Raw genomic sequence first — 20,173 nt, 5'->3', positions numbered from 1 at the left:
CCCTGTAGGAATTTGAATTGGGAATATCAGCATGAGCTCTTAATGTATTTTAACTTAAAACCTGAGTGTGTGTTGCGGTGTGTGTGTGTGTGTTTCCTTGCTTTATCCTCTTAAAAGGACAAGAACAATGACAGTCCAGTTGTAACAAAGGCCTGGGGCAGGAAATGTACCAGTTGAGTCAGGAACACTTTGTTACACAAGAGAACAAGGCAGGCATCCGAGGATTTACAGTTACATCTGAAGGACTCAGCAGGCAGCTATCAATAGAAGCCCTCATTGGCCAGAGAAGGAACATCGTGAGATGATGAACGCATCGGAAGGATGATGACCGCAGTAGACTGAGGCCTGTCAACATTATTTCAAATCCATGGGTTCATAACAGTTTTAAAAAGCCATTTTGGTACCAAAAGCACAAACCAAGAGAAAAAGATAGATCAATTAGACTTCATTAAAATGAGCTACTCTGGTGCTTCAAAGGACATCAAGAAATTGAAGGTAATTGAAGATAATCCATAGAATGAAAGAGAATCTTTGTCAATCATATATCTGATAAGGGTCTGGTATTCAGAATCCATAAAGAGTTCTTACAACTCAATAATAATAAGACAGGGAAGCCAACAGAAAACTGGGCAGAGGAGCTGAATACATTTTTCCCCAAACCTCGATGAGATCCCACTTCATGTGCCGTGGGAGGGCTAGGATTTAAAAAAACAAACAAAAAGGAAAGTAACAAGCATCGGTGAGGATGAGGATGGGTTGGAGCCCTCATCCGTTGCTGCTGGGAGTGGCAGACGGTTCAGTCACCGTGGCAGACAGTCCTGCTGGTTCCTCTAAACCGTGCCTCACGGCCAGTGCTTCCACTGCCAGCTGCGGACCCCACAGGACTGGCCACGCAGAAACTTGTACATGAACAGGAAGTATTACTTAATAGACAGAGAGTAGGAAAAAGCCCTGAAATTTCCATTAATCAGTGTGTGGATAAACAAGTAATAATAAAGAATCAACTACTATGTGGACAAACCTTGAAAACATTATGCTGAGTGAAGGAAGCCAGTCACAAGACTACGTATGTAAGATTCCATTTATAGGAAGTGTCTAGAAGAGGCAAATGCATAGAAGCCAAAGGATATCAGTGGGTGCTAGGGGCTAGGGCTGGCGGGGGTGGGGGGAATGGGGTATGGGGAGTGACTGCTCATGGGGACTGGATTGCTTTTGGGGAGCGATGGTCATGTCCTGTGCTTACCTAGTGGTAAGGGCTGTGCAGCTCTGTGACTGTCGTAGAAAGCCCTGAACTATGTACTTAAGAAGGGTGAATTCATGGTGTGTGCGTTACATCTCAAATACAAATCACCAGCGCAGCTCAATGGAATGGAACACCTCTAGGAGAGGAATGCCCCAGGCTGCCGGAGTGTGACCAGGGAGCGGGCAGGACACATAGGCTGGGACCGCCCAGTGGGCTCAGCACTACAGTCCCGGTCCTGACCCGGCTGGCAGAGCCCAGAGCAGGGATGCCAGTCTCTTCCCGGGCATTCGGGGGGCTACCAGAGTCAGGGCTGTGCCGAGGAGGGCACGGCAGGCAGGGTGGCCCAGCCCTGGCCACTGGTCAAGGCTTTGTGAGGTCCTGAGTGATAGTTGCTGTCATGTTTCTGTCTGGGCTGTCTCCTGTCTAGACAGTGTCCCAACCTCTGCCTCTGCTTTCATGCTGCCCTCAGGTATGTTACTCGGGCTCAGTGTCACTTGGCCAGATTGGGAGAATGGGTCAACAGGAGGTACTGACCGGGCCCAATCGCCCAGTTTTAGACTGAGAAGCTTCCAGAGCCACTGATCCTGTTGACGTGGCTACACAGCTGGGAGCCAGGCTTGTAGGGAAGTGCCAGGCAGCTGTAGGCACGAGGCCTGGCACCCATGGAGAGGGAGCTGGGCTGTAAACGTAGCAGAGCACGTTCCTGTCCCCAAATCTACTCCCCAAGCCAGGGCTGCCTGGCTTGAAATGCCGCCAGGAACCGCACAGCCCTTCTACCACAGCCTGTGCCTTCCATGCCCACTTTAAGTGCAGATGCTTCTTGGAGGGCTTTATAGTGATGCCAGCTGAGCAAATCGTTTTGTGGCATCCCGCAGAATAGTGGGTCTGTGAGGGCAGCGGCAGGGAAGATCTAAAACGGAGAGGCAGGCCCCGGCTTTCTTTCTGATACCACTGCTCACACCAGGCTGTCTGGAGCGGACCGGGCCTCTCAGCTTATAAGTGTTTGGGTCCTGTGAGTCTCGTCTCCTTCTTTTTTTTTTTTTTTTTTCAACGTTTATTTATTTTTGGGACAGAGAGAGACAGAGCACGAACGGGGGAGGGGCAGAGAGACAGGGAGACACAGAATCGGAAGCGGGCTCCAGGCTCTGAGCCATCAGCCCAGAGCCTGACGCGGGGCTCGAACTCACGGACCGCGAGATCGTGACCTGGCTGAAGTCGGACGCTTAACCGACTGCGCCACCCAGGCGCCCCTAGTCTCCTCTCCTTCTTGAAGCCTTGAGCTCCTGGCCAGGTGGGTCCCTGCTGGGAATCCCAGCTGCCTTCAGGCCGGGGGGCTCTGTCAGCCGTGAAGTCTGGCCACTTGTTCTTCCTGTGAGGAGAAGGGTCATCACAGGCCATTCCTGGCTGCAGAGGTCAGTCTGCAGGGAGAATAAGCCTCCGCCCGGGGGCGCTTCTGAGGAACAGAGCAGCTTCAGTCCCTGCGGGCCGTGTTCTGCCTTCGGCAGGCCCTGCCGTGCTCCACACAGCCACCCAAGAAGCTGTGCTGTGGGCTGTGTGATGGGCACGTGCTCGTGTATCTTCCTTTTCTTTTTTCAAAGGTGTATTTGTTTATGAGAGTGAGAGAGAAAGAGAGCAGGGGAGGGACAGAGAGAGGGGGAGACAGAGAGTCCCAAGCAGGCTCCTCACTCTCAGCATAGAGACTGACGCGGGGCTTGATGCCACGAACCGCAAGACCACGACCTGAACCAAAATCAAGAGTCCTGTGCTTAACCGCGTGAGCCCCCAGCCCCTGCCCCGGAGCCCTGCTCCCGTATATCTCCGCTGCACTTCCCAGAGCCTGGTCCCGGGCATCATCACCACCCGAGGCTGGGAGCACTCAATGACAGCAGCCCCTGAGGCCGTGGGCCCCAAGCCACTCCAAAATGCTGCCGGGTCGGGCGCGGGGAGTTGCTGGTGCAGGCCACTCCTTCCCACTGGCCCCAGCAGGGCAAGGTGTGGGGCAGGGGACCCCCCAGCACATCTGGCCTAGTGAGTGGGTGCGCCCTTCCCTGCCCAGGGCCGGGCCTGCGCCCAGAAGCAGTTGCGCTTCATGAACCAGCTGCTGGATGGGGTCCAGAGCCTGACTGCCGGATGCTGCAGCCGCTCCAGGTAAAGGCTCAGGGCGGGCTCTCCACAGAATGGCCGGTAGGCACCTTGGAGCTCCATCTGGAGGTAGTAGGGCTGGGGGGCCCACTGGGCACCCAGGCCCACCACCACGTACGTCTCCAGCCGGGGTCTTACTCGCCACTCTGGTGGTGGCAGCTGCACACTGGCACGTGGCGAGGTGTGAGCCCGGGAAGGACGTCCCCGTGGGACAGTGCTAACAGCACAGTGCTCACGGTGCTGGGCTGTCAGTGTGAAGGTGCTCTGCAGGCCTCGGAGAAGACAGGCTGGCCTGCGGAGGAACACGGGTGCCCGCGCTGTCCCTGCAGGCAGGCGGGCTCTCACAGGAATGGGGCTTGGTCATGGCCACCAAAGCAGGGCAGGGACTGGCAGAGACATCATCTCCCGGCCTCTCTGCCTGGTCTCGTTTTGCCCCTGGGGTCTCCCCTGGGGGACTGAGGGCTTCCTCGGCCGGGGGCCTCAGCAGATCTGGAGGCTGTGCTGTGGCCAGTGACAGCGTGGCCTTGGGGATGCCCCAGCAGTGTGAAGGAGCACTTAGAGGACACCAGAGAGAAGAACGAGGTGCTTCTGGGGGAGCTCTTCTCCAGCCCCCACCTGCAGACGCTCCTGAGCCCCGAGTGTGAGCCATGGTCCCTGGACATTCAGCCCGCCCTTAGGCAGCAGAGCGGTGCGTGGCAGAGGTACGTGTCCCACTTGGTCCCGTTACCCGGGACACACCCTTCCCTGTGTGGCAGGTGCTCTGATGACTTCGATGGCACACAGCTGGGCACATCCTCTTTCCTCTCCCTGCAGGGCCAGCCCCTGCGTTGAGTTGGAGGACGTGAACGTGGTGGAGCTGGGCAGGCAGCTGCAGGAGAGCGCCGCCAAACTGCAGGCGCTCAGGGTGGAGGTGAGGGGTGCCGGCTCCCGGGGGCTGCGGGGCTTGGGGCTGAGGGCCCGACTGCAAGGGCCCCGCTTTGTGTCCAGGGCAAGGAACGTTACTTCCCCCGCCTCAGGGGCCCCACCTTTACAGCGAATGTGTTGGGAGGGTTAAGTGAGGTGGTGTGCGCGCAGGGCTCCATGGCTTCTAGAATGTTGTGGGTGCTCAGCCCATGTGAAGGGAAGAGGCAGGCAGACTCTGGGCAGATGTGGAGAGGCTTTCGGAAGAATGGAAGATATCGGCCTCACGGAGGCTGTGCACCAGGTCCTGAGGTCTGGCCTTTCATGGGCTCTCTTGCACATGGCCTTCCCACCAGTCCTTGGCCTGTCCTCTTCTTCCTGGGGAGGAGACTGAGGCCCACACAGGCAGCAGCGGCTGCGCTGAGGCTGGAAGCTGGGCGGCTTTGTGCAAAACCAAGTTGTTCTCTGCCTCCGGTCTTGTGTATCTGACGCGGGAGGAGACTTGGTGCCCCAGGGGCAGGCAGGGCCTCGAGGACCCCTCTACCTCTGGCTTTGCTGTGCTTTGAGCAGCACAAGCAAGGGGGCGCTGTGAGCGGGGCCGACACCAGCACCCTGGACCAGAAGCTGCGCCTGGTCATCTCTGACTTCCACCAGCTCGTTGTGGCTTTCCTCCAAGTCTACGACGACGAGCTGGGTGAGTGCTGCCGGCGCCCGGGCCCCTACCTCCACCCGTGTGGCCCCATCGTCCAGGCCGTGCACCAGACCCTGACTTCGTGCAACCAAGTAAGAATCACCCTTTCCTGCCCCGCTCCCCCCCTCCCTTCCGGCTGCCTCCGCAGCCCCCAGCCGCACACACACGAGGGCAGGGGCCTGGGCCGGGCTTGGCACGGCTGGGCTCTGGCCCTCAGCCTGGGGCTTGGACAGGTTGGGGAGGGCGCTTCTCCTGGTGCCGTGGAAGGGGGAGGGCCGACGTGGATGTTCCCTGAGAATCCTACCGCATTTCAGGGGGCTGTTAGGTGAGCCGAGACCCTGGGGCCAGAAGAGATTTGTGTACTGCCTGTGCTGGGTCCTAGTGGACCATATGGGACCCTTAGCCCAGCCTCTAGCTTTTTTGTCCCTGTATTGGGGTCACTCTGTCTTCATGATATACCCAAATGTATCGTGGCCAGTTCGTTCTTGTGTATGACCAGGAACTATGCCAGCCAGACGGCCAGACGTTTGCCTGTCTGTGCTCTTGACCCAGCTCACACAGATGGGAAAAAGTGGTCTCACGCCGCTCAGCTGACTACATAAATATTTACCTCCTCATTTGTTGTTTCACATTTCAGATCCCTAGAGTCCAGCCTAAAACACTGGGTTGGTTGTGATTATGAGTGCAGTTGCCACACGTGGAACTCTGACATTGGCTCAGGGCTTCCATGGCATTTATCTTGGTTTTTCGCAATTTTAGCTTAAGTGCTGCCTAAGCGAGCACCATGTCGGTTTAACACAAAGACTCCTAGACTTTCCAAACCTCCGTCCGGCCTGTCCTCCACAGTTCTGCCGACAGGGTCCCTTGGGGTACAGGCCTTTCCCACTGGAGAGGCCCTTCTGTTATCTTGGGACATGGGTTTTCCCATCGTGCCCTGGCTTTGCTGGACCACTAGTGTGGGATGGGGCACGTAATAGCGCAGCATCCTCACTGGGCCCAGAAGAAAGGAGTGAGGACGGAGAACTCTGATTGGTGACTCTCCAGCTGCCCTTGGGGGAAGCAGGGGATGGCTTCTGCAGGTGGGCTCAGCAGCATTTGATGCCTCTGTGCCACTCCCCCTCCCTCACAGCTGCTGAGAGCGGTTACGCAGGTCACCGACACCTCGGCAGAAGCCGTGCAGATGGCGAAGCAGCAGCAGGACGAGCGCATCTGTTGGGGCGGCAGCAATTCTCTCACGAGTCTAGGTATGTGGTCGCCCGCCTCGTGTGTGGCCCTTTCTTGCTTGACCAGCATTTGGGGAGTAGCTAGGGACTGCCCCTTGCTTGCTGCTTCTTCGGATGCATAAGGTTTTCCCTCCTTTGAAAAAAAATGCTTTCTATGGATATAAAATTAAAAAAAAATTAATTGTGGGAAATTGGGATAACCCAGAGATGTGTGGAGGTATGGTAAAAACAGTTTGTTGGGGCACCTGGGTGGCTCACGCGGTTGTGTCCGGCTTCGGCTCAGGTCACGATCTCACGATTCGTGAGTTCAAGCCCCGTATTGGGCTCACTGCTGTCAGGCTGTCAGCGCAGAGCCTGCTTCAGATCCTCTATTCCCCTCTCTCTGCCCCTTCCCCGCTTGTGCTCCCCTCCCCCCCCCAAAAAAAAACCCAAAACAAACAAAAAACAAAAAAAAACCGTTTATGACCTGATGACCCAGAGATGATTGATGTTAGTATTTTGGTCTGTTTATCTCTGTTCTTTTTCCTGTCATCATTTTTTACTTTTTTGTGTAAGTAATCACAGCACATATACAGTTCTACTTATTTATTTATTTATTTATTTATTTATTTTAATGTTTATTCATTTTTGAGAGACAGAGAGACACAGAGGGTGAATGGGGGAGGGACACAGAGAGAAAGGGAGACACAGGATCTGAAGCAGGCCCCAGACTCTGAGCTGTCAGCACAGAGCCCAACGCGGGGCTCGAACTCACGAACTGCAAGATCATAACCTGAACTGAACTCAGACGCTTACCCAACTCAGCCACCCAGGCCCCCCACATATAAACTTTTATATTATGTTCTTTCCCTGAGACCATTTTATAAAGCATTTTCCTGGGATGCCTGGATGGCTCAGTGACTAGAGCACACAAGTCTTGATCTTGGGGGTGTGAGTTCAAGCCCCACAGTGGGCATAGAGCTTACTTTAAAAAAAAAAAAAAAAGCATCATTGGAGTGCCTGGGTGGCTCAGTCGGTTAAGTGTCCAGCTTCGGCTCAGGTCATGATCTCATGGTTCGTGGGTTTGAGCCCCGCGTCGGGCTCTGTGCTGACAGCTCAGAGCCTGGAGCCTGTTTTGGATTCTGTGTCTCCCTCTCTCTCTGCCCCTCCTCCACTCAAGCTCTGTCTCTCTCTCTCTCTCTCAAAAATAAATAAACATTAAAAGCAATTAAAAAACACATTAAAAATATTATAAACATTTTCCCATGTTCTCGAAGTAACATTTTTTAAAGTTTATTATTTTGAGAGAGAGAGAGTGCGCTCATGAGCCAGGGAGGGGCAGAGAGAGAGGGAGAGAGAGAATCCCAAGCAGGCTCTGCACCGTCAGCACAGGTCCTGATGTGGGGCTTGAACTCACAAACCATGAGATGATGATCTGAGCCAAAATCAAGAGCTGGACACTTAACTGACTGAGCCACCCAGGCACCCCTTGAAGTAATATAATATCTTTAATTGTGAAACGCTATTCTATCCATGTATTTGCTGTAATTTGCTTAACATTTTATATTATTGAGCCTGTAGGTCATTTTCAGCTTTTTACTATTATATATAATATAATATAATATAATATAATATAATATAATATAATATAATATGGATGAGCCCCTGGCAGAGGGCGAGCATCTGCAGCAGGGGCAGGGGCGGTCTAGTTCATGCGTGGTTCGTCCATCCTGCTCCCCAGTTTTCACAGTCTGCATCATGAGCACGGCTCACTTATGTGCTCCACGTCCCTCCCCCCGGCAGTCTGCTCGGGAGATGCAGTGTTCCCATGTTAGATCGTGTCCTTAGGATGCGGTTCTTGGCGTCACGGCAGCGAGGCCCGTCTCCGTCGCTGAGGCCACGTGGTACCCGTCTTCGTGCGTCCTCATCAGTGCTAGATCGGGCCCTTCTGGCATTTCTGTTATTGGATGGGCCAAAAGTGTGCCTGCATTTAGTTTCAATTAAAGTTTCGGCCGAGTGCATTTATTGTTTTATTATGGAAATGTGCATTCCGAAAAGGTCTTTTTTTTTTTTAAATACAAAACACAGTGTTTAGGGAGGAACCTGAACTCATAGGGATGGAAATACGAAATAGTCGCACCCCTCCACCCCTGCCGGGCTCAGGTGCCGCCCTGTCCCAGGTCGGGTGTCTCCTCTTGTCTACGGCTAACTGCCATCCTGACTCTGATGATTATGTCTCTGTGAGACGCATCTACCACGTCGGTCTCCGTAATTGGTTCATTTTCATCGCCATGGAGCTGAGGGTGGCAAGCTCGGTCTGTAGAGAGTCAGATTGTACGGTTAGGCTGTGTGGGCCACAGTCTGTGTCCAGGCCTTCGTAGCCTGTGATGTGAGACCAGCTGCTGATCTCATGGAGACCCTTTTATAGCCCCTCTTCTCCTCCTGGTCTCAGGATCATCCTGGTCTTTGGCTTGGAACACTTTCGTTATCATCTGTCTTGGTGTGAACTGCTTTGGCTTTATCCCCTTTGGAGCTCTTTGAGCTTCTTGGACGTGTAGCTTCATTTTTCATCAACACTCAGCCAGATAGTTCACGACGTTTCCTTCTCCTTCACTTCCTGCTTGCTCTGAGCCTCGAGGTCAGCCCGAGGTGATTGCTCGGGTCCTTGTCGGGTCTCTCCTGGGTACGTGCACAGCCGTGGGCACACATGCGGCCCTGCCAGGACTGTCGGAAGTCCTCGCTCCCCAGCCTCTCCTCCCAGGCTCCAGCTCTTAGCCACTGCCTCAGACGGTAGCGGTGGACGCATTCGCCTATAAATGTGTCCCCCCCCCCCCCCGGCACAGCCCCAAGGAGTGGCGCTAGGTCACAGATCTTCTGAGTCATCCCTTTGCACGGACTCTCCAGCCAGCCCTCTCCTCAGGCAGCCGGCATTGGCCTTGGCATGAATACTTGCCACGTGTATACCGGGCACTCAAAGGTCTCTCTTCTTCCTGACTGACTCCCACAAAATCGTCCATTTGAAAAGCGGTCGTAACGTTCCTCCTGGTCACCACTGTCACTGTGACTTCCCCCCTGCACTGTGTTTAATTGCTGTTAATAAAATGCTTCTGAACTGTGCTGTCATTAATAGAACAGCGGTCATTACCACCCTTTGCCGTGTGCCGTCTCACCTGACTGCAGGACTGCTGGGTGCACAGGACTGCCTGCTCGCCCTGGAGAGCCTGGCGTCCTGTAGGTCTGGACAGTAGTGAGGGAAAGCTCTGCGCCCGGGGCGCAGGGCCGGGGCTCGGCTCTCATCGCTGCAGCTCCTAGGTTTTGTTCGACCTGAGTCCTTAGGCTGCAGACGCACCCCAGAGAAGCGGTCAATGCCACCTCCGTGCCAGGGCCAGTCGGAACGGCCTTCCTGCCTTCCCTGTTCCCATCTGACAAACTGAGGGCCTCGGCCTCCGTGACCTCTTCAGGCTCCGCGGCGGGGGAAGGTCCGTGTGTCTGCGCCACCTCCCTTCCCAGTATAAGAAACCCAAAGCAAGGGGCTGGAGTGCCTGCCGAGCCTGTGTCCTGAGCTGTGCCCTTGCGTGCGCGGAGCGGGCTTTGGTGACGTGGGGCGGGCAGCCCACCCCATTGTCATTCACTAGTCACCGTGTCGACCGGGTGGACCCGAAGCCCCCTTTGCCTCGGTGCCGAGAGCAGCGGAGGGGAGCTGACAGCACCGGCGTGGAGGGGTGGATGGTAGCAGTTGGTCGCATGCGGCGGATGGAGAAAGCCACGGCCCAAGGGAGAAGGGGGAGCCTGTCTGCCAGAGCTGCCGCTGGCCCAGGGCCCTGCGGCCAGCGGCCCCGGAGAGGGGCAGTGGTGGGCGGGCTGGAAGGGGAGAGAGCCGGCAAAGCAGGCCAGTGAGGCAGGTCGGTGCTGCCAGTGAGGCCTTAGCCTGCTGTCACGTAAAGAAAATGATTGACGTGAACGGCAGCCTGGGCCCCCGGTGTGGCCGGCAGCGCAGGAGAAGCCCGCCTTTGTCTGGCCCGAGGGCCCAGGGCAGGAAGGCCACTTCCGTTGCCTTGCGCCCCACGGGGCTCCTGCTGGGGAGCACGAGTGTCTCCCCCAGAGTGGAGCGGGGGCGGCCCCCTCTCCCCAGCCTGGACCAACGCCAGAGAAGAGAGAAGAGAGACCTGGACCAGCAGGGCTCGTGGGTCTTGGAGAGAAGAGAACTTTGCAGCAAACCCTAACCTAGAAAACTAGGAAACACCAACAAAGAGAAAAACAAGCACACACTCTTAGAAGTTAAAAGTGTTGAAAAACATCACGGGAAAGAGCTCTGTGGGGGGTGGGGCAGCAGGAGCAGCAACAAATCTGTGAGAATAGAGAGAAAAGAGACAGGGAAACAAAGTGACAGCAAGCATAAGCAATCTCAGCGGCCCGTGGCCAGCAGGCCCTCCAGAGAAGGCGAGGAAGGAGAATAGAGGGCGGGGACCGGTGAGCGCAGAGCTGACGGGGTGTCTCTGGATTCCAAGTGCACCGCGGACAGAACTGAAAATACGCACCCCTGGGTCCAGTGCCGGGGTCCAGGCTTGCGGACACAAAGCTGGCGGCCTCCAGAAGCTAATGCCTTGCACGTTCGGAGGGCGGGGGCTTCTGGCCTAAACCCAGAGCCCAGACAGCTCTGAGCCATGCGAGCCCAGGACAAAGGGGAGGGGTGCGGACTGATGGAGCACCCAGGGTTGAGGCGGCCCACGGAGGGCGGAGTGGAGCTGGAGTGGGGCTCGAGGTGGGGATGGCCTGAGGATTCGGGAGAGGCAGGTTACACCCAGAGGGACCTGGGAAAAGCCCATCGGTGGAGAAGTGTGATCAGGGCGGTAAACTGCACCCAGTGGGGGCTCTGGTGACAAGTGGGGAGGGCCGTGGGGGCCCCCTCCAGACAGGCAGGACCAAATGTCAGTGAGAGACCTTGCCAAGTGGGAGGGCAGAGGGCCAGCCAGGAGATGGAAGAAGGAGTAGGTGTCTATTTAAGTTAAGGCAGAGCCCAGAGTGGTGCCCCGAGCCCCCAGGGTGGGGGAGGGGTGTGAGTGAAAGTCCCTGTACGTCATGCCCAGGGGTCACTGTCTGAAATTGGTACCTCAGGAGGCAGTTGCGAATTATGGTGGCATCTCCTTTCCCTGAGAGCCGGGTAGCAGGTCGTGGCAGTCGCCTGCAGGCTGGAGGGCAGCTAAGGCGCGTGGCATTTGCCTTGCTTGCGTGCGTAGCTTGCTGTTCTGACCGAGATCGAACACACCGGCAGAATCAGAGAAAGCCCCAGCTCCTGGCCTCTGGAGCGACGGTGGGGACGGGCACGGACGCGGCCCAGTGAGTGGAACCTGACCTGGGGCTCGGCCTGGCACCCACAGGGGCAGCTCCTGGCCCGGCGGTGTCTGGGGGCACGCTGGGAGCCGGGCGCCCGGGCTGCAAGCCCTTTGAGCGCCAGGCGCAGGCGGGCCCGGGGCCAGAGGAGAACCAGCGAACCACAGTGTGGGCCTGGCTGGGGGGGAGGGGGGTGCGGAGTGGCCTCTTCTGGGCTGGGAAGCACTAGGGCTCACTTTACTGTTTGTATTTTGTTTTCTGTCTGCAGCCACCAAAATGGAAGAACTAACTGAGAAATACAAGGTCTTCAATGACAGTCTGAAAGACATGGAGTAGTCTGGGGACTGGAAGCTCTGCCCTGAGGAGCCAGGGCCTGGCCGCAGGGGCAGGGGGCGGAGGGGGGGTGGGGCGCAGGGCCAGCCCTGAGGCAGGAGAGGCAGTTACAGCCGCACGCTCTGCGGGAGCAGCCCCATCAGCCCCATCGGTAGCTTGGGACAGAAGGAGGGAGAGGGCAGACTTGAGCTGGACAGAAAGGAAAGCTCGGGTTCCAAGAAGCCGCCTCCTGACTGCCTCCTCCCCTCTGCCGTCTGGCTGGGGCTGAGGGGGCCGTGGCTCCCCCACTGCTCAGTCTGCCCTTCTCCCCGTGGTGGTGTCCCAGATCCCGGGCTCTGGGCTTCCTGCTGTCCCAGGCGGCCTTGGCACTGCTTCTGCTCCTGCCCTGCCTGGTGAAACCTGGGGACGCCAAGCCTCAGATGTCTCCGCCTCACCGTGGGACCTGACCGCCCCACTGCCGTCTGCACTGTGACTGGCCTTGGGGTCCCACGTGAGGACTCCCTGCAGACCCCAGGCCCAGCCACTGACACCCGGCGCCCAGCGCATCTGGAATTGAGTGGGCGGGCATGTGTTTCCTCCTCCCTCCCCAGGGCTCCCTGCACCCGCCTGGGAAATTCTTGCCAGTGGCCTGACTGGTTGTCCGGGAAGCTGCTCTCTGGGCTTCCCAGGGTGACCCAGTATCTCCTTGAGCAGTGCGCCCGTCGTGGCCACCTCCCTCCCTCCGAGCATGGGAACAGGCACCACTGGCGGGGCCTCTGCCTCCCTCAGCCCGGCGGTGGGCCGGAAGGGGCTTGTGGAGGGGCCTCCCTCTAAACACTTGGCCCACCTCACAGGCCTGCCCTAGCTACGAGCCTCCCCTGCTCCTGCGCCCGCTGCTCCTCGACTTACCTGCGTCTGCTCCGAACGGGAAGGCTGTTGAGGGAGGGAGGGGGACGGGCGGGCCCAGGGTCACCATTGTCCAGCTTCGCCAGCAGCTTCACGGTCCAAGGGACCCACGAAGGCCTGTGGCAGGCAGGCCACAGCCAGCATCTTTGTTGCCTCCCCGTGCCCCTGGTGGGAGGCTGGGCCCGCGGGCACCCACCAACCAAAGGCTGGCATAGCTTGCTCTGGAACGAGGTACTCGGGACAGTGCCACCCACTTTCTGGCCACGGAGGGCCTTCTTGCTTTCTACCTGTCTTGAATGTGCCTTTTGCCCTTGACTGAGCCAGGTGGGCCGGGAGGGCCCCAGAGCCTGGGCCGGGAGGGGCTGGGCTTCACCTCTCCTCCCATGGTCCTGGGGCTGGGGTCGCTGCCGAGGCCGCCTCGTACCCCCACCTCTCGCATTGCCCGTCCTTCATCACTCGGTGGAGCCACATTGGCTCAGCTGGAGCCCACCTGGCTTGCCAGGTCAGGCTCCGCCTCTCTCCCTCCTTCCTGGCGGCCTCTGCTAAGGGTCTCTTAGATAGTACGGGTCATTGCACCTGTGAAACGGATAGTATCTCCCCTTCCCGGTGGGGATGAGCTTGTGAGATGTGCGAGCCACGGCCAGGCAGCACGGAAGCCGCCCCAAGATCACTGGGGCGACACTGAGGTCCCATCCTGAATGCGCCCTTCCCTCTACTGGCCGAGCATGGCTTGTGCAAGCACCTCTTTGCTGCTCCTAGGCCCCCTTTAGCCTCATGAGGGGCTGCTGGGTCCCCTGTGACCCAGGTGGAGCGGTGCCCTGGAGGGGAAGGCTTGCCACCTTGGTGGGAGGGGCCTCGGCTCGGCTGCCGTGTCCTGGCCCTGCTCAGACTTGAGTTTCCTCCTCGTGCCTGTGATGACACGTTCTTCCAGCTTGTGGGGAGCCTTGCGTGTGGCCTGGGAGCCTGCTTTCCAATCTGTAAACATGGGGCGTATGTCTCAGCAGCTGTGAGTGAGCGAGGGGGTGGCAAGCCGGCCGCACAGGTCCTGCGGCCTTAGGCCTCCTCGTTGCCCAACAGGCGGCTGGGGGCGGGCCGTGGCCACTGATTAAAGGCCGCCTGGAGCAGCCTGTGTGGAGACAGGTGCCCAGCAGCCCAAGAAGCCGGCGAGCAGCCGCCCCAGGTAAGCCGGCCAGCAGGGTTGGTGAGGACAGCTGCCGGGAGCCCAGACGCAGGTGACCAGGTTGGGAAAGGCACCTGTGTGCAAGGGAGAAGGCCAGAGGAGGCCAAACCAGGGAGGCTTGGCTGCCTGCTTCCCGACAGCTGACCCTAGGGTTGCAGGCGCAGGGTGCTGTGCCTGAGGCTCCTCACTAAGGTGTCTCAGTGAAGATGCCATCCTGGGCTAGCACCTCCCGGGTCCCTGATGACATGGACGTGGCTCACTTTGTGTCTCCTGTACCTGGAGGCAGGCAGCAGAGGCCTCTGGGCCGGGATCCGGGCACATCAGGCCTGCCTTTTGCCATTGACTAGCTGGTGGTGGTGATGATGGCCAGGGAGGGACTGGGGCACAGAATGGAGAGGGTGGCGAGGCCCTAGGAGGCCTCACCGTCGACAAAGGGGTTGGAGCATTGGCCACGGGGTTGGCTGTGTGTGGCTGGGCCCAGGCATCCCCATCACTTCGGCCTTCAGGTTTTATGCCTTTTGCTCTGGCAGCTTTAGGCTTTGCTGTCCCTGTGAGCACATCACCATGTCCGAGGTGCCCCGGGCCGAGACTTTCGTCTTCCTGGACCTGGAAGCCACTGGGCTCCCTAGTATAGATCCCGAAGTGGCCGAGATATCTCTGTTCGCGGTGCACCGCTCCTCCCTGGAGAACCCAGACCGAAATGAGTCTGGTGTCCCCGTGCTGCCCCGGATCCTGGACAAACTCACGCTGTGCATGAGCCCAGAGCGTCCTTTCACCGCTAAGGCCAGCGAGATCACCGGCTTGAGCAGTGACAGCCTGGCCCGGTGCCGGAAGGCCGGCTTTGACAGCTCCGTCGTGCGGACTCTACAGGCCTTCCTGAGCCGCCAGGAGGGCCCCGTCTGCCTCGTGGCTCATAATGGCTTCGATTACGACTTCCCCCTGCTGTGCACAGAGCTGCGGCGCCTGGGCGCCCACCTGCCCCCGGACACCATCTGCCTGGATACACTGCCTGCGCTTCGGGGCCTGGACCACGCCCACAGCCATGGCACCCGGGCCCAGGGCTTTAAGGGTTACAGCCTGGGCAGCCTCTTCCGCCGCTACTTCCACGCCGAGCCGAGTGCCGCCCACTCAGCTGAGGGCGACGTACATACCCTGCTCATGGTCTTCCTGCACCGCGCCGCTGAGCTGCTCGGCTGGGCAGACGAGCAGGCCCGGAGCTGGGCCCGCATCGAGCCCATGTACGAGCCACCCGATCGTCCGAGCGTTGAAGCCTGAATGCCGGGGGCTCGGTGACGCCACCGCCCAGGGGCGTGAGGCCCGCCCCCAGCACCATGGGCAGTGCCAGCTCTGACCATTCAGTCGGGCCCTGGGGCCCGGAGCCGGCAGTGGACCGGTGTCCCACTGTCCCTCTCCCCATCCTCTGAGCTGGCTGTCCCTGGGCCTTCGCACCTGCCGGGCTTTCTCCCTGCCCGGGCCTGCCCAGCCTTGTAGCCCCAGAGCTCCCTGCTGGCCACCCCTCACCTGGCCTCTCAATAAACATGGACGAGTACTCAGCAGTTGAACCTCCAGTTTCCCTCTCTACCCTGCCCAGAGGGAGCAGGCAGGGAGCTAGGCCAGGGGCCGGAGCAGAGCCCCCTGGGGCCGCCTCCTTGTGGCCGTTCCTTGCTGAGAACCCGGTGGGTGACTGACAGGTGGGGGCCGTGGGCCTCCTCCCTGGCTGGTCTGCTGCTGCCTGGCCTATCGTCCCCTCCCTGCATTGTCACCCCGGAGGCCCAAGAAATGAGTGCACGGGGCCTCAGGAACATGTGCCTTGGTCCCGAGTCTGTGCTGGGGAGGGAGATGGTGCAAAGGCCAGCTCCAGTCCTCGCCCCTGTGGGCCCTGGGCATCTCCTTCCTCTCCTGGAGCCCCTGTCCCTGCCCTGTGAGGTGACAGCAGGATGAAACAAGATGGGCACACAAGATGGGAAGCGCCCCCATTCGCACACAGACACGTATGCAGAAGGGGCCTTATATGTGCAGGTCAAGCTCCAGGAGGGCCTGCAGCAGGGGGGGGTGCATAGCAGAGGTGGGGTGGCCGGTGCAGTGGGGGCGATACCTAGGAAGGAGGTTGTCCTGGGCCCCTGTGGCTTGGCCTGAGGAGGGCCAGGAGGCTGCCCTGTGGGGAGGACAGGTTCTCAGCAGCTGCTTTTGCTGGGCTTTGAGGAGCCAGCTACCCTGCCTCGGGGGCCCCACCTGTGTGACCAAACGATGGGGCAAGGCAGGGGCAGGACGTCCGGGAGACAGGGAGAGCAGGTGAGAAGGGGTGGGGTGGGTGGGGCGGCCACACCCGCGTGACTCCCTTGAGTGAAGCCTTGAGCCCATTCAGGACACTCTAACTAGGTCAGAGTGACTAGAGCCACTGCAACGTGGAAGGTAGAACGGTGACGTCAGAACACAGGCAGTGGCCCCGTCGGGTCATTCCCATTGCCGGGGCCGGGGCGTCTGCACTGACCCTGAGGGCGACGAGGAGGCACAGTTGTTGGCAGGAGAGGGGCAAAATCCGGTTTAAGTTTTCACAGTGTCTGTCAGGCTGCTTTGTGGAGGATGGACTAAAGCAGGCCTCAGACTGGGAGGTTGGCAACCGAGGGAGAGAGGAGCAGTGGGTTTGGGGCTCTATTGCAGGGAGTGCCACTGGCCCGGTCAAGGACAGAATGGCGGGGGTGGGGGAGGGTACGTGGTAAGGGAAAGACCTGTAGGGGGCTAGTTGTGGAGTGTGGTCTGTGTGCCATTGAACTTCCCGAGGAAGGCTGGTTGGCTCCCTGCCCCCGCGGGCACCCACCTGGAAGGGTGCCCCGAGGCCGGGCCTGAGTGGGTCCTCAGTCCAAGAGCCTTTACCAGGCAGAAGCTGAGAGTAGGGGACGCCACCAGGCTCGAGGCAGCCAGGGACGCTCAGGTCCTCTGGTGCCCAAGCAGATCCACGTGTCCATTATCTAGCTGGCCAGGCTCCAGGCCACCGACTCGCAGAGGCGGTGATGCCACGAGGCTCCCTTCTCACTCGCTGGGCAAGTCAGGAGGGGCTCGAGTCTAGGCCTGGGTGGGCAGGGTCTGTCACAGACCAGGTGACAGCCTGGTCAGTGGCCACTGCTGCTGCCCCAGAGTGGTCTCTGGGCCCAGATGTGTCTGTCTCAGCACTCTGGGCTCCCCTGACCTCTTGGTGGCCTGGCCTCAGGCACCCTCCTTAGACCCATGCTTGGCGGGCCAGGCCGAACGTCATGCCTCGTGCGTCACACAGCCAGGCTAGGGCTGCCGTGCTGCTGCTGGAAAGCAGCAATGTGCTCAGAACGGGGTGACAGCAGCTTTCCCGGGAAGAAAATGTAAACCCATGAATGCGTGTATCTGTGTACGTACGTATATCTGTTTCTCTGTCTCTCTCTCTCTCTCTCTCTCTCTCTCTATGTGTGTGTGTGTGTGTGTGTGTGTGTGTGTATACACACACGTACATACATAAATAACTTCATTATAAGTTTTATCGATATGAAGAATGTGAACACACAATTTACAAATAATAAAATACTACACACACGCAAAATATACAATAAAATGCACAATATGCTATTTATAAGTTACATATGGCCACAGTTTTGCAAAATCCCTTACAAATCTTGCAACATGCTTACCAAATCCCTTCATTGACTTTTGCTGAACTTTTGTATCTACACCCAACCCAACCCGTGATTGCAGCTGGTGAACGAGTGTGGTTCCCATGTAAATGTCGGTTGCTATTTTCATTTATTTCAATGAGTAACAGGAAGTGAAACAGAGACATGAGCACCAAAGCTGAATTGGATAATAGTTTCTGCTATTGGAAGAGTAGTTCCTCTTTTTTTTTTTTTTTTTGCTAGTCACAATGTACTGACTACAGGCTCGAGTTTACACAATCAACAAATAATAATGGACCAAGCCCTGGTTTGTTGTGTATGCTGATTGCCATGGTGTGAATACGTTCACCAGGCCGATTCTAGGTTGCCCATACGACGTCATCAAATGTGGGGCTGGGAAGAGATTCACCGTAACGTACTGTTAATGTACGTCCCTACCAAATGGATGTCAATGCATCCATAACAGTAGAGTGCAGCGAAATAAGACGTGATGGGGTTTTAGGTTCTCCTTTGTTTTTAATATAATGTGAGGGGGAGTTCATATAATTTCATTTCTAATAATGGTGGTGTTTCCCAATCAGCTCCCCAAATTCCTGAACGTTTAGTGTTTATTAGAATGGCTAAAATATAAAACCGCCCATCCCAAGTGCTGGCGAGGATGTGGCAGAACTGGTGGCAATGTAAGATGATGCAAGCACTTTGGAAAACAGTTTGGCCGTGTCTTAAAATGTGAGACGTGCACCTCCCATAATGCCCCAGTGATTCCATTCCTAGGTATTTACTTACCCGACAGAGATGACCTTATGTGTCCACACAGAGACTTGCACGTGATGGTTCATGGCACCTTTATTCACAGCAGTCCCAGACTGGAAAGAACCCAAGTGTCCCTCAGCTGCACATCCGTACCACGGCACCCCGCTGAACAGTGACAGCGAGCGTTTGAGACACAGCAGGTTGTGGGGGGTGGGCACTCACAGTAATTACGCAGCTTGAAAGGGGACAGACCCAGAGAAACAACACCACTACTCCAGCTCACTCTGGCCAGCCACCTGCCTGTCGTCAAGATGTGTCACTGGCTTCAAAGCCACATCAGTGTCTGCCAATAGGGATGTATCTGTGACCAGGAGCATTCCTGGGGGAAACGACGCAAGCCAATTGAAAACGGAATTATCCATGCAGAGGGATGAGAACCCAAACAACAAGGCCAGGAGCATTTTCAGCTTGTCTTTGTGCAGGAAACAAGGTGATGAGGGCAAAGTGTGAAGTGGGCCACCATGAGCCGAACCTCGAGCCTCGAGCAGAAAGCTGGAGACAGGACATGGCCGGCCCTCCTGCCATTGTTTCTTCAGGGGAGCTACCCGCTGTTTGTGTTTTCTCTAAACAACGCTTGGCCTTGTATGGGATTCATACGGGGCACACGAGTGTGTGGAAAAGAAATTCATATTGCGGATCCCTGTCCCTGAGAGCAGTGTCACATCGTGGGGACCCTGCTCTCTGCACCTCAGCTCCTGCGCATGCACCCCGCCACCACACGTTCCTCCCCATTCACACCCACACACCGACTCACATGGGTGTGCAAACACACCCCTCAAGATGCCCCCCCACATACTTAGATGCGCCCCATTCACACACGCGTGCTTATGATTCTACATGAGTGGATCTCATTAGATTCTGCTTACAAACATCACAAGCACGTCTTCGTTGTTTCAGGGTCTATAAAGTCAGTTTCTGCCAGGCGTTCAGGCGCGATGCCATAATTCTTCCTGTTTCTTCAGTGTTTGCAGCAATCTCTCCTTTCTCATTTGTTGGGCTTTTCAAAGAAAAAAACCCCAGGATTTTGATCATCCTGTCTCTCTCTCTCTCTCTCCCTCTGGTTTTCTGCTTCATTAGCTTCAACTTCTATCTTTATTAAATCCATCTGTCTATTTTCTTTGGGTTTACTTTTTCTTCTGTTTTTTTCTAATTTCTTAAGGGGAAGACGCATATCTTTCTCATCTTCTATCTTGAATAACTAAGGCCAAAGACTAACTTTTCTGCCAATGAGATCTTCTGTGTCTCTGTGGTTTGCTATGAAACATTCCTCTTTGCTTTGTGTTACAAATGTTTCTCCTTTTGCTTTCATTTTTTCCCTGAGTTGATGCTTCCAGAGTAGAATTTAGCTTAATTTCTGAGTTGTCAAGCCTTTGTGACCATCTCTTACTATGTATTTCTAATTGTATTGGATAGTGGTCTGAGGATGTGTTGCTTAAGGTTGTTGGGGGGCTGTGTGTGTTTCGTAGGACGGCTGTAACAGCACCACACGCTGAGTGGCTCACACAAGAGAAACTCCTTGGCTCACGAGGAGTCTGAGGTCCGGGCGTGGGCCGGGTTGGCTCCTTCTGGCGACTCCGAGGGAGAGTCCACTCCGGGCCTCTCCTCCGGTTTCTGGCTCTTCCCAGCCATCTGCGGCGCTGCTCGGCCTGTGGAAGCATCGCCCGGATCTCGGCCTTGATCTTCACGTGACCTTCTCCCCGTGTGCATGTCTCTGTGTCCAAACTACCCCTTTTCGTGAGGACCCAGTCCTACGGGATTGGGGCCCATGCTAACGACCGCACGGTAACTTGATCATCTCTGTGCAGACCCCGTCTC

General features: G+C 57.1%; 2 protein-coding genes across 4 annotated transcripts in view; both read left to right on the top strand.

Moving 5' to 3' along the window:
* The window catches only part of HAUS7 (HAUS augmin like complex subunit 7), a 28,273-nt gene extending 14,281 nt beyond the window's left edge, over positions 1-13,992 (top strand). For 2 of the 3 annotated variants that reach the window (XM_043571405.1, XM_043571407.1), the window contains exons 5-10: positions 3,300-3,391; positions 3,925-4,086; positions 4,199-4,295; positions 4,856-5,068; positions 6,106-6,220; positions 11,778-13,992. In XM_043571405.1, coding sequence (XP_043427340.1) covers positions 3,300-3,391; positions 3,925-4,086; positions 4,199-4,295; positions 4,856-5,068; positions 6,106-6,220; positions 11,778-11,845 — 747 coding nt within the window. In that variant the 3' untranslated portion in view covers positions 11,846-13,992. The remainder of the gene's footprint in view (positions 1-3,299; positions 3,392-3,924; positions 4,087-4,198; positions 4,296-4,855; positions 5,069-6,105; positions 6,221-11,777) is intronic. The other variant, XM_043571406.1, reaches the window with a different exon arrangement.
* TREX2 (three prime repair exonuclease 2) lies at positions 13,805-15,463 on the top strand. The gene is made up of 2 exons (XM_043571408.1): positions 13,805-13,907; positions 14,438-15,463. Exon 2 carries the CDS (start codon positions 14,472-14,474, stop codon positions 15,180-15,182), a length of 711 nt encoding a protein of 236 aa, XP_043427343.1. The 5' UTR covers positions 13,805-13,907; positions 14,438-14,471; the 3' UTR covers positions 15,183-15,463.
* Positions 15,464-20,173: the final 4,710 nt, after the last annotated feature.

Source organism: Prionailurus bengalensis, chromosome X, assembly GCF_016509475.1.
Source record: "Prionailurus bengalensis isolate Pbe53 chromosome X, Fcat_Pben_1.1_paternal_pri, whole genome shotgun sequence".
NCBI lineage: Eukaryota > Metazoa > Chordata > Mammalia > Carnivora > Felidae > Prionailurus > Prionailurus bengalensis.
The sequence above is the reverse complement of the archived record's forward strand: the minus strand, read 5'-3'. Positions and strand labels throughout refer to the sequence as shown.

Excerpts from the sequence above, each read along its gene's own strand:
- TREX2 (XM_043571408.1), top strand. The coding sequence starts at position 14,472 with ATGTCCGAGGTGCCCCGGGCCGAGACTTTCGTCTTCCTGGACCTGGAA.